The sequence below is a fragment of the Nelumbo nucifera genome, chromosome 7, assembly GCF_055504915.1.
Source record: "Nelumbo nucifera cultivar China Antique chromosome 7, China Antique-T2T, whole genome shotgun sequence".
NCBI classification, from domain to species: Eukaryota; Viridiplantae; Streptophyta; class Magnoliopsida; order Proteales; family Nelumbonaceae; genus Nelumbo; species Nelumbo nucifera.
In genome coordinates, this window is record NC_142655.1 from 25,261,652 (window position 1) to 25,275,742 (window position 14,091).

At 39.4% G+C, this 14,091-nt stretch overlaps 1 protein-coding gene across 1 annotated transcript in view; it reads right to left on the bottom strand.

Annotated features, from left to right (window-relative positions):
* Window positions 1-4,119: 4,119 nt before the first annotated feature.
* LOC104593462 (PLAC8 family protein) overlaps window positions 4,120-14,091 on the bottom strand; it is a 28,917-nt gene continuing 18,945 nt past the window's right edge. Inside the window, exon 5 of the mRNA XM_088892081.1 lies at window positions 4,120-4,651. Coding sequence (XP_088748207.1) covers window positions 4,481-4,651 — 171 coding nt within the window. The 3' untranslated portion in view covers window positions 4,120-4,480. The remainder of the gene's footprint in view (window positions 4,652-14,091) is intronic.

Sequence of the window (14,091 nt, forward strand, 5' to 3'; positions counted from 1 at the left end):
TGCAAAAATTAGTGATAGCGGATTTTAAGTAGTTTTTTACATCGATTTGCAAAATAAATAATACATAGCCACTATTCAGGGTCCTCACCTAACACCTTGACATCAATAGTGATTCATTCCATTGATGTTGAACTCTCAATGAGAAACTTTTTGAGCCTTTTGTTTCTTTTGTGGCAAACTAGGTCATGAAATGGAGGTTTGCAAGTTGAAATTGGATCTTCTTATGCCATTTCCAATACTAATTAAGGATCCAATAGTAAAGGACCAAGTCTAGACTCTCACCCTCCTTCGTGTTCACTACAATTCTCACATCAAGGTCTAAGCCTCAACCAAACCAATGGCTATCAGGAACCATTTTGCAACATATACCAGCTACAACTACTCCTAAAACCCCAGTGGATAGTAAAGGACCAACTCCAAGCTCTCCTTCACATTCACTATAACTCTTGCATCATGGTCCAAACCCCAGCCAAATTGGTCGCTACCAGGAACCATTTTGCAATACCAACTGCATCTGGCTAATATTAAAATCCAAGTGGAGTATCTGGTGGGAGTTGTGATTCTCAATCTACACTGAGATTGAATGACACCCTAGAAGCGATCGAGCATACAACTGCACAAGAGTTAGTGGGAAGTTGGCCTTCAGTGAAATGGGGTTCGACGACAACACCTCTGGTCAATCGCACCACCCTAGATTTCTTGCCCACAATGAGAGTAATCTGGAACTCGTGGGTTCTAGAAATTAATTGGGATTAGCTAAATGTGATGGCTGTTTAACGGGCTGTTGAACCAATAATAATATTCCACGCTAGTAATAAATTCATGGCAAAGGTGTGGGTTTCATGTATTTTATTATTGTGCTGAACAGCCAACACGCTCAGCTAACCCTTACCCTCTAGAAATTCCCCTATGCCTGAGATTTCAGCTCTTACATATATGGGGACCCAAGGGAAGCCTATTATCATGCTTTCTCCAGCTCAGAAAATGAGACTCCCACTAAAGCTGGATGAAATCCCACAACCTTTATCTTTAGCACCAGGAAAATTGGGGAGCTGCTTGTAAGCCCAAAGCGCAAAAGCATGCAACCACTTCTATTGTTGGCCGAGGTGGGCCCTCTCATGTTCGTAGTCTCAAGACTCTCAACATCAAGCATGTGATAAGGCTAAGATGGTGTTTGGTTCTGTGGCTGTTTATTTGAAAAATAATGCCAGGTCTTCGCCATATAGGCATTGGGGAAACATCATTATTTGGTAATATTATTTATTAAATAAACGTTTTCTCAATTTGTGTGAGAGTTAACCGTTAGAGGAAACACCATTTTTAATGTTGCCCCAACACCATTCATTTATTTACTGTCGAGCTTATATGGCGCCTAGCTGTCAAACAACATTGAACAAGAAATGTTTATCAACCACTCTCTTGTTTTTCAAGATAAAAAGTATAAAATATTTATTAAAATAAAAGACCACAGTACAAAACAGCCCCTAAGTCTTCTACTAAAAAATCCGCAAAGTTGTTAAATGAATTCCACAATTATGATTTTATCATGTGGTTCCCTGTGCTGCTATTGCTGGTGGTTTATAGTTACTATGGTGTTCTGATATCAATGTGAAAATTCTCGGCGTATCTAACAACTTCATTGTGACTGATATTATTTGCCCTGGCCTAGACAGTCTTGGACTATGGTTGGTTTTTAGGGCTGCCCATTCAAGTCTGCCAAAAACTTAACTTGGAACAATTTATTGTGTGTTACATCATCCTTTTACCAAACCTTATTGTCACACTTATATTTCACAAATTTGATCAAATACTAGGGGGTTAATCGAGCTTGGATGAATGTAGGACACTAGCTTATACTTGGTCTAACAAGTGTGATATGCAATTCCTAGTTAGAGAGTGTATTGGTGGAGCTCAGGTGAATCACCTCTCTTGTATTGCAAGTGAGCACTGCCTGATTCTTATCACTCCTAACATGGTCAAGCATTGCACCCACCCTTCTGTTGTTAGATTTGAAGCTTTTCAAAGCAAGCCTGAGAAACTATCAGAGTGGGCATTCCTTTATTGCAAGAGGTTTCCATTGATTCCTTCACCTTACAATTGAAATCAGTGACAGGCTATCAAAATACAAGAAAGGGTACCTATCATAGATGGGGGTTTGGGAAAATAAAACCAGAAATTCAATAAAAATTTGAGGGTGTCAAACCATAGATTTCCCTAATTGCAAATCTCACCTTAAGAATTGGAATGAAACAGTTATAGGCAGTTTGAAAGTTTGTATGGTTGAAATTTCTCACCAGCTAGAAATTATTCAAGTTCTTGCTCCTTCGTAAGCTTCCATCCAGGAAGAGTGGGCCCTCATTTCCAAGTAAGGGAAACCTTGTTGAAATGGACAAAATTTATTGGGCCCATGATTGGCTGGACACCTTAATACTCATTTTCCATGTCAAGAGAAGGAAAGCCCATAACCAGATCATCACTCTTCAATGCCAGGATTCTTCTTGGACCATAGATGCTGATGAGGTATCTTACCAATTTACTTTCAATCTCTCTTCACCTCGGAAGAGGTTGAATATTTGATTAATCATGATAATTTGTTCACCCATGTTGTCAATGTACTCCTCATTATAGGAGATTAAACATGTAGTTTTCTCCATGGGTGCCCTTAAGGCTTTGGGACCTGATGGTTTACGTGTTTTGTTGTATCAATCAATCCAGTTGGAACATCATACACTAGGATCTCTATGAGATTGTTTCTAAGGCCTTTAACGATAAATCACTTCTATAAATGACGCATACGTTGTGCTAATCTCTAAGAACCAATCTCCTTCAACTCTAGCAGACTTTTGGTCTATCAGACTTTGTAATGTTTCTTACAAGATGATTATTGCCAAGCTTCTTGCCAACAAGGTTGAGAGGAATTGATGCCGATCTCTTTGGTTTTATGGCACATTTGGAAGGCTCGTAACCGCCTTATTTTCGATAGAAAGCTGACTTTTCCCCTCACTTTTGCTCATGCAACTCAGGGAGTTCAAGAGAGTGATGGATCAAGCAACTGATGTTTTTACCTAAAGTGAACCTACTTCGCCAACTGCCACTAATGCTTTAGCTTTTCAGGAGGCTCTTTTTTTGCCCTTCTCACATAATTTTAAAGGCCTCATCAATGAAGGAGATGTTATGGGTATTATCTAGTTCTTGTTGGATAGGGATGACAATGGAACAGGTTTGGGGAGGGTTTTGTAAATTCTAAACCTTATCTGCCTCCCTAAACCTCCCAACCCATACCCACCCCAAAACTGTAGCAGGTTGGATTTTGAGAATCTAAACCCTCCCTACTTTCAAGGGTAGGGGTGTGGATTGGGTTTGAAGCCCACATTATTTCTTGTCATATGTAAGCAATAAATAAGTAAAATAACACAAACAGTGGTTGGGGAGGGTTAAGGGAAAGGGAATGAGCTACCCCTGTTGAGTAGCCCCGAAGAAAAAAAAAGTAAAATAACACAAATAAACAACATAATTTCCAATACATAAAGTTTATATGCTTTCCAACAATATACGGGTCGGGGAGGGCCGGGTTTAGCCTAATACCATACCTGTATAAGTTGTAGACTTCCAAAACCTATCTCTGCCCCAAAACCCATCCTTCAAGCAAAAAAACCCACCCCATCAGAGGAGCGGGTACCCACCGGGTTGGGTAAAAATTGCCATCCCTATGTTGGAGTCTAATTCCCCACTTCCTTGGCACATTGCTCCGTGTCGGATTGCAGGTAGCTTCTCTTCTGTTTCAGTTCCATTTCGCTCTCTCATTCTCGTAGGAGTTATGACTTGTCGCCCACCTCTTGAATTGTATAATATGCAATACATATTGTGCACGTTGATGTTTTGAACCTTTTCTTTTCATGCCTCGTTCTCTCAAATCAAACATAGCGTTATGGAATACCTAAAGCATTCCATGGGAATTATTGGACAACCAAGGTATTCTTCATCCCAGGGACACAATTTTCGCCAGTTGATAAGACTTAAGAGGCGAAGTTCAAAGAAAATGATCATAAGATAACCAAGACGAAAACAATAAAACAGCAAATTAAATGCACATGATCACCAAATGGTGGGTCATCCATGTGAGTGTAAGCAACACTAAAATACAAATGTAGTTATCCATAGTTGGTAGAAATATAAAATTATAAATACTTGCCCAATTAGGAGTCTAGATCCATGGAACTTAAATCAAGTAGAAACTTTCAAAATAACATTATATTTCCCATAAAACTGAACCTGATTCTGTACGTGTAAATCCAAAATGTTTCATAGAAACGACTCGGTGCAACGAACTAATAATACGCACGAAATAAACAAAGTAAAATAAAATCATGACCTCTAATATAATTGATACAAGTATACATACGCTCACAGGAAAAGCTAGAGAGAGAGAATCTGGCAAGAATTTGGGAAGGAACCTTAACCTATAAATAAATGTGCAGCATCATTTCTCTGAACCCGACCCCATTGTCTGTACAGGTGGGGCAGTCACAACCGCAAGTTTAAGATCGGATTGATTAGAATTTCCTGATTTGTCACGGATCTCCCTATATTCTTGACAGATCGCACACAGGTGGCAGAACAGGTGAGTAGTTAAATCCCCACAAGGTGCTTCCTGTGCAGCAAATCAGAACAAATATATTTTATTTCTATAAGATTTTATCAGGTAAAATAAAAGGAAGAAACGGCTCAAGACAAAACTACAATGTAATAGAAGAAAAACCGAGCCCCAAATACAAATACAGGACTATCTAAGAGCCAAAAGCAATTGAATTCCCACCCATTACAAAGTCTGAAAATTGGGTCCATTCTAACTCCTATAAAATGGATGTCCAAGAAAAGATGGTTCATTCAATTACCCCAGTTACAACATGGACATTATAACTCTTCCCTTCAAAGAGAGCAATCTCTCTCTCTCTCTCTCCAAATACTCCAAAAAACGGCATATATAGAGGAGTAAATTCCAAAGAAACCATTCCTTTATCCAGTAACTGTAGTCCGATAAGCATTTATTAAACTTAAAAGGTCACCAGGAATAACCCAGGGTTGATTAAACAGCTTGAAAAAGTGCCACCATACCTACAGAATTGGCAAAGAATCAGAAGGTGCTGCAGCAGCTTTAAGGAAAAGGCACACAGCACGAATATCATCAGCATCATCATCATCATCCATGTCTTATCCCAACTATATGGGGTAGGCTACACGAATCCTGCTTTGCCAATCCATTCTATTTAAATCCATGTCCACTGTTATATTATTAATGCTTAAATCATTTCTTACTACTTCTACCATATCCTTTTTGATCTACCCCGAGCTCTTCTAGCCCCTTCAATGTGTAACAAATTACTTCTTCTAACTGGCGCAGTTGGTGGCCTTTTATGCATGAACTTCAATCGTCCTAATCATCCAAGAGCCATAGAGATTAAGTAAACTCAAGGTTCGAAGTATTGATACAATATCAGGCATATCATATTATTGTATCTTGGGAGTTGGGGCCATCAATATGATATGATATTTTAGGGGAGTTGTTAGATTTCAATATTTTTATGATAAAAGATGATGTGATAAGACAGCTGTTAAAAACTCTCAATATTGAAATTTTGCATATTGAGAGTACTATTAACAATGGGTGGGGTACCCACGGGGTAGGATACTGGAAAAGATCACCTACCCTACCTGGTGGGTACCTGCCTTTTGGGATTTTACAACCCATACGGGTACGGGTAGGGTACAGTATTAGCTAAGCCCAACCTTCCCCAACCCGCATAGGCATATGTACTAATGTATAAGGTGTTGAGTTTAATAAATATTTTGAATTTTATGTGAAGGATAATTGATAGTTTATTTGTTTTCTACATGTTTTAATCAACTAATTGGAAAATTTGATGTTTGTTCATGTTATTTTATTTGTTTATTGCTCATATATAACAGAAAATAAAAGGAAATTAGATGCAGGTTCTAGAACAAGCCTGCCAACCCAACCCGTCCACCCTCAAATGAGGGTAGGGTCAGGGAGGGTTTTGCATTTTCATGTGTGGGGAGGGTTGGGGTTTTGGAAATCCAACCCACTATTGGTTTGGGGGAGGGTACGGGTTGGGAGGTTTAGGGAGATGGGTAGAGTCTAGAATTTACAAAACCCTCCCCAAACCTGCCCTGTTGCCATCCCTAACTAAAAGGATACTTCACTACTTGAAGGCTATTTCAGGTTAAGGCCAATTATTTGCTAATTATGGCTATTTTCAAGTAGATGCATATAGAAATGCCAGTTGGGTGTTCAATAGATGATAGAAGATTTACCTCAGGATATTGTACTGTAGTTGGAGAGATTCTAGTTATATGGGTAAGAAGAAATCTGTGGTGACCAGGTCTAGTGCCAAGGCTAAATGTAGAGATTTTTTTTTTTTGATAAGTAAAAGAGGAAGATTTTATTAATGAAAGCAAAAAACAGGTGCATCTAGATAGGGCGTCAAGGCAGCACCCACCCATATACTTGGAAAAGAAAAAACTAATGGAACAACAAACATCAACAAAAATAACTATAAAAGTCACAGGCTTGTAATTCTGGCACCTCCCAAAACCTTTCCTCTAAATCTCCTTTTTTTATCTGAGAAAATTCAGGGTGAACCAGCACCCAGTCAGCAGAAACTTTGCCAACAGCTGCCACTAATTTCTTCAAACTCCAGCATCTGTCTTCAAAACATCTCCTGTTCCTTTCCTTCCATACGCACCAGCAAACCACAAAAGGAATGCAGGACCAATGCAGCTTAGCCTTTTTACCACCTCTGAATTTTGGATACAAAGAAAAGAACTGAGCAGGGGAACCAGGTTGGATATATCTCACCCTAAATAATGCAGAAAACAGCTTCTAGATGAAAGCAGTCACCTTACAATGGATGAACAGGTGACGCACAGATTCCTCTTGCTCTCTGCATAAGTGGTACCTACTAGCAAGACAGAAAACTCTGCTCTTAAGGTGATCTGCAGTGAGTACACTATCCATAGAAATAAGCCAAGCTAAAGCTTCCACCCTAGGGGGCACTGGGTTATCCCAGATACCTGCACTCTGATCAAGCTCCAGATAATCTTTACACAAAGCTAAATAGCATGATTTGACTGTGTATTTGCCATTAAAACACTCATTCCACCACAGCTCATCTCTTGAATGGTCTGTAACCTTAATGCCTTCCAGTTTTTCCAGCAAATAAATGCATTCCTCCAACTCTCCCTCTAGCAAAGATCTCCTGAACCTAGGACACCAGACTCTCTGATCCCCTTGCCACTCAAAACATTGGCTGATGGTGACGCATAGTATTTCTGAATTATTATGGGTAGAACATGTTACCTGTCTTAATTGGTTTGGGAGTTGATGTTGATTAGTCTATGAGACTGTATTGTGATAATAAGACTGTAACAGATATTGCTCATAATCCTATCTGGCATGATTACACCAGGCTTAGGGTACACTTAGGACTGGAGACCAAGAGACAACTCAATGTGATCTTTGCCACTACTTCGGTTCAATAATTCATAACAAGGGAGAGCTTGAGGAGGATGTCACCCGTGGACTTGGTGTAGAACGAGCAAAATGGAAGAGTGCATCTGGAGTATGTGATAGGTGAATACTGCTTTAGATTAAAAGGAAAATTCTATAAAATATTTGTAAGGAAACATGTCCAAAAAAAGAGTGTGGCAGAAATGTGTATACTGTATAGAAAGATGGATGAATGGAAAAACTGGAAGGATAGGATCAACAATGAAGTCATTAGATGGAACTTAAGAGTAGCTCCATTGCTCCAACAGTGATAAAATGAGAGAAAGTAGATTTAGATGGTTTGGCCACATGCATAAAAGACCACCACAGTATCCATTAGAAAAGGACATGGGCTGAAGTAGTAAGAAATGATTTAAGCACTGATAACTTAGCAGTGGATATGACATTAAACAGAATGGAGTTACAAAACAGGATTCAAGGAGCCAACCCCATATAGTTCGGATAAGGCTTAGATGATGATGATGATGATGATGATGATGAGCATGACTGTGCCAAGCACATGGAGGTAGGCTAGCGTTTTATACATGAGAAAGTGGACAGCCAAGAAATTTGCCTTATGTGAAGACTTAAGAGCAGTTTGCTAATTTTCTTACCCAAGCTTTTCTCAAGGCCAGGTTTGTAGACATTCTTAGCAAGTTGAGTATGCTGGATGTGAGTCAACTCATTCTCATATAAATATCAATGGAAAGAGTAGGCATAAGCCAACTCATTCATGCAAAAATTTCTCCCTTTGTTCTTTGTTCTCTATTTTTCTCCTTTCTTAGACTCTCTTACTCTATACATAATATTTGTCAAGGCATCACCTAGGTTCCCTTGGCTGGGCATCTCACCTAAACACCTCGTTTATAGCAACAAGGCACCTGCCTAGGTGACAAAAAAGACAAGGAAGCTTTATTATAATATCATTCATAATGTTCAATTGTTCATATCGCTACTCTTATTCCTAGCATTAGAAGCACCTAAATTAATGAGTACAAGGGTGCCAATAGTGGAGTTGAAACGTTAGCAAAATGAGTACCTGTGTGAGAAAAGGCTGAAGAAGATCAAGCTGTTTATCAATGCTGTCCTAGACGAGACAGAATTTCTCCACTTATTTAGAGAGGGAAAAGCCACCGTTAAGAGGGAAAACCCAGACATCATCATCCTCAGGAAACTAAAAAGGAAATGGTGGACAGGAAGTTATTAAAAGCTATTTGAGTGAGAAATTAGGAGGGAGGAGTGTATTGGAGGCAAAGATCTATTGTAAAGTGGTTGAAGGAGGGAGACAATAATACTGGATTCTTTAATAGTTATGTTGCAGGAAGACGAAAAAATTACATCTCAAAATTGGAGGTGGATCAAAGAGAGGTGGAAGATCAAGAGGAGATTGTGGAGAAGTTCCTTTCCTTCTTTAAGGATTTGTACACCAAGAGCAACAACAGATCCTTTTCTTTGGTTAACTAGGGAGGTGGTTGTCTATTGGAGAAGCAGGAATGGAAGGAAAGGGAATTTGATGAACAATAAGTCAAAGAGGTGGTCTTTAGTATGGATGGAGACAGGGCTCTTGGGCCGGATGGCTTCCCTTTGTGTTTCTACCAAGTATGTTGGGATATCTTAAAGTTGGACTTGTTGGAAGTGTTCATAGACTTTTTTAATTCAGCCATTATAAATAAAGGCAACAATTCAACCTTCATTACCTTAATTCCCAAGAAAGAAGGCATCCTGAAAGTGAAGGACTTTAGGTCAATTAGTCTAGTTGGAAGCATTTACAAAATTGTGGCTAAAGTTCTGGCAGGTAGGTTAAGGGAGGAGTTGGGAGATTTAATTCCTAGCAACCAATATGCTTTTGTAAAAGGTAGACAGATCATTGATAGCATTTTAGTGGCCAATGAATGTGTAGAATATAGAAGACAAAGAGGCAAGCCTGAAGTGGTCATAAAACTTGATTTGGAGAAAGCTTATGATAAAGTCGAATCGGATTGTGTTCAAAATATCTTGGAGTGTTAAGAAGATTTGGAAGCAGAGGTGTGTTGGATGAAAGGGTGCTTCAATTCTGTGTGATTCTCAATGTTGGTAAATGGAGAGCCTCAAGGTTATTCTCAAGTGGGTCGGGGTCTAAGACAAGGCTATCCCCTTTCCCCCTTTCTCTTCACTTTGGTTGTAGACATCCTCAGCTATTTCATTGAGAAGGCAAAAAGTCTTGGTTTGTTAAAGAGAGTTTGAAGTTGGAAGGGAAGCTGCTCATTTGTCTCATTTGCTTTTTGCTGACGATATCTTGTTCTTGGAGGCAAATCTGGAGAACATCAATAATTTAAAGAAGGTAATCACTTGTTTTGAAATGGTCACGAGCAAGGTTCTAAATATCGATATAGCTGATACTCCGGCAGGGTGTATCGGCCTGTATCGGTGCTTTTTTTTGTGTTTTATTTATTTATTTTCAAAACCGGTTCAGAGGGGTTTGTTTAAGTCCCAGCTACCCTCTGAACCATGGCCTGACCTGATACACCCCCTGTAGGAGAGTATCGGGAAGGCCCCGATACGATACGTATCAGCCGATATGTAATGATATTTTGAACCTTGGTCACGAGCCTTAAAGTAAACTATTTTGAGAGCAATACTGCGGGAATAAATACAAGTGAAAGCTTGATTCACAGTTTTAAGGAGATTCTAGGATGTAAATTGGAGAACTTTCTCATTTCTTATTTGGTGGTGGAAAATTGTGAAAAGAGATTGGCCATGTAGAAGAAGGGTTACCTCTCAAAAGGGGGAAGGCTCACCTTAATCAAGGTCTCACTAGCTAATCTTCCAACTTATTATCTTTTGCTTTTTCAGATTCCAGCCAAGGTCAAAAAACAGAACTGAAAAGTTGCAGTGGGATTTCTTGTGGGATGGGGGTGGATATAGCAAGGTTCCCTTGAATCAAGTGAGAGCCAACCAAGGTTCTAAATATTGATACAAGCCGATACACTGGTAGGGCGTATCGGTGCTTTTTTTTGTGTTTTATTTATTTTTTTTCAAAACCGGTTCAGATGGGTCGGTTCAAGTCCCGGCTACCCTCTGAACCATGGCCTGACCCGATACACCCCCTGTAGGGGCATATCGGGAAGGTCCCAATGCGATACGTATCGGTCGATACATAACGATATTTCGAACCTTGGAGCCAACAACCCTTGGAAAGGCATTTGCTTCATTTATTTTTCCTTTATCTCTTTTATTAGATATAAAGTAGGGAATGAGGCTAAAATTATGTTTTGGACTGGCCTCTGGTGGGGAAAAATGCTTTAGCTAACACTTAACCTCGATAGTTTAACCTTCCCCAAAACCAAGAAGCCACCACAGCATCCTGTATTTCAGATCCACCTCTTGCATTAAGCTGGAACATAAACTTAAGAAGATCCTTAAGGGATGTAGAGATTGCTGATTTGCAAGTTTGACACAAACTTTAAGGAGAGTCTACCTCTCCCCTTCAAACCTAGACCAAAGAATCTGGAAGCTCCATCCTATTGGAAAGTTCTCAATAAATTCCTTTTTCAAGACCTTGGTGTAGGGGGGACTTAAACTCTGGGCTTCCTTCTAGAAGAGTTTGGATTGCCCGCATACCTACTAGAGTTTCTTTTTTTGTCTCAGAGGCTTGCTTGAAAAGGATAAATACTTGTGATTTATTACAGAAAAAAGCACAAAAGTAGACTGTGCATCTCCCACCATGTCTGCACACTTGGCCTCAGTTATGGTGAATCAGCTGAACACCTCCTGCTTCATTGTTTGGAAACAAGGAACATCTGGTGTCATTTCTTAAACCTCATTGGCTAAGCTGGGTTTTTCCTGCTCACATTGAAGATTTCCCAAGGCAATGGCAAGGAGATGGGTTAGGTAAAAGAGGGAGAATCTATTGTAACACGGTGGCTCAAGCAGTTATGTTGGGCGTTTGGGAAGAACAAAATAATTGCATTTTCAATAACAAAGTTAGATCAATGGAAGATCTAACTTCTCATATTTTTTACGCAATTTAAATGCTATAAGCCCCCTCCCCCCAAGTTAAGAGAAGGGGAGGAAGTGACTCTGTAGTTCGATGGAAGTGTTCTTGGGAATCTGGGATTAGCTGGAATTGGCGGTGTTTTTAAGAGGAAGGATGGAAGTCCTTTGTGGTGTTTTAGTGGTCCAGTTAGGGCTGCAGACTCCATGGCTGAGGTTTTAGCTGCACAAAATGGCCTGTGTATTACTAGAAGTCTAGTCTGACTTGGTAGTCAAAGGTGATTCAAGCAACACAATAAAATGGCTTGGGGAGAAGCAAGGCATGCCTTGGAGACTGGCTCACTACTTGGACGAGGCTAGAGATCTGTTGTTTTACTTGAATGTAAAATTATTCTGGATCCCCAGGGAGTTGAACTCTGTAGCAGATAGTTTAGCCAAACCTGGCACACACAGGGAGAGCTTTTATAGTGCTAGTCTTATGCCCTTGTAACCTGTGTGTGGCCTCTGTACATCATCTCATGTACTCTCCTTTGTCCTTTTAATATCAAGTTACTCTTTTTCTCAAAAAAATTCTGTCCCTTGTGGGGAGAGGAGACTGAATTGGTTAAGGAGAAGTACCACTTGGCTCTTCTTTAGATGCATTATTTGCATGCTTCTTCTGACTTCAACACCCACGTGACCACCCATGCAAGTCAAAACATTCATCTCTAGCATGATTTTTCCAATGCCAGTAATCAAACGCCAATTCTTCATTACTAGAGTACTTGTAGGTTTCTGATGATTTACTCTTCTTGATATTGATGATCTTTTAGGAATGGAATTATTTTAGATAACCATTTCCCTGCTTTCTTAACTTTTCATCAAGGCCTAAAACTGGCCTACAGTAGGTAACTCCTCTCACTCAAAATCTGCACCATATTAACTTGAACTCTGAATTCAATCAGGCTAAAAACTCATATTCTATATTCTCCATCTTCTAATTAAGACTTCTTCCCATCTACAACACATTCTCGCTCAACGAACTGATAGTAGCCCTTCACCAAACAGAAGCTTTGGAGTGTATATACTCTCTTCCTGACAAATATATGCAAATTCCTGCCTTAACTGGTAGATACAAGCAATATTCTTCCTTTAAGAGGAAGTTTCCACTAGAAGATCCGAAATCTCCTTAGCAGTCCCAAGGAATAAATAGTTACTACTGATATTTTTTATCAATAACAAGCCAACTTTATATTAATTTTTATGTAAATAATGCTATGCTAAAGAGATAAGCCAAAGCTTCCCTAACCATTGGGCCAATCCCGCTGCCCACCCAATAACTATATAGGAGATCCTTCCTACTGAAATGGAGAAGCATGGAATCCAACAGCAATGCATCCCACTTCTCAAACGTTTGATCTTCTTCATTGGGAATTCCTATTCATATGTCCTTGTTTTGTGTGACACCATAACCACTCCTGTATATTCTAACAGGTGGTGACATCTCCAAGCAATTTTTGCTGTAAGCTTCACAGTAGTGACTTCAATCCCAGGATGATCACCCATACCAAACAAACATTGCAACCAATCAGAGCTAGTATGGTTATCTGAAATACCACTCAAAACAGACATTATGGAAGAAACAACCAATCACACACTTGTTCAAACTTACAATAGAACTTATCTGATGACTCCAAGGCCAACAAATAGCCAACAAATGATCAGAACAACTTTAAGGAAAACAATAGGCTTTATTGAGACACCACAAGATATCCACATCTCAAGGGATCAATGGGCATACTCAAGACTGATAACAACCAATTCTGTTTCCATACACACTTCATATAACAAGAAACTACAAACCAACATCATCAATGATGTAGGTGATGGACTTGGTCTGGACTCTGAAAGTCTGAGGAATGGCCAAAGGTATCTGCATCCCAACAGATCAATTTACGTACTGAAGACTAATAACAACCAGTTCTTCCAAATGCACTTCATACAATGAGAAACTAAGAACCAACATCATTGAGAGAGAGAAAGAGATATCCCCAGTCTGAATCTAAATTGGTTGTAAGTAACAAGATCTCACAGAAAAAAAAAACACCTGAAACTTTCCAACTTCCAGCTTCTTACATTCTCCTGATCTGGATTTGGCCATTGTCTATTAAGTAAGCTGAGAAGAGCAGCCAACTCCTCTATTTCCCAATTGTTCAGATTTCTTCTTAGGGATGGACACCAAGACACCTTTCCACCTTGTAATTCATAGTTGTCTATCACTCTAGCGTCTCTGTTTTCAGCTAGAATTAATAAAGAAGGGAATAAAATGTTTTTTTTTTTCTTTTGATAGATCAAAGGAGATAATATTAAGCTAAGAAAAACCAGCTACAAAAGGTTCCAACCAATTAGGTGGGTGACTCCACCAAACTAATTGGCCATCAAAAGATTTAGCCTGCAGAGCTATCCTATGCACTATTCACATTAACTGTTGTAGGAATATAAGAGAAGTTAATATATACAAAGTCGTTCAAGAGTCTTAAAACTTTGTCCAAAAACTCTAAACTAAACCATGG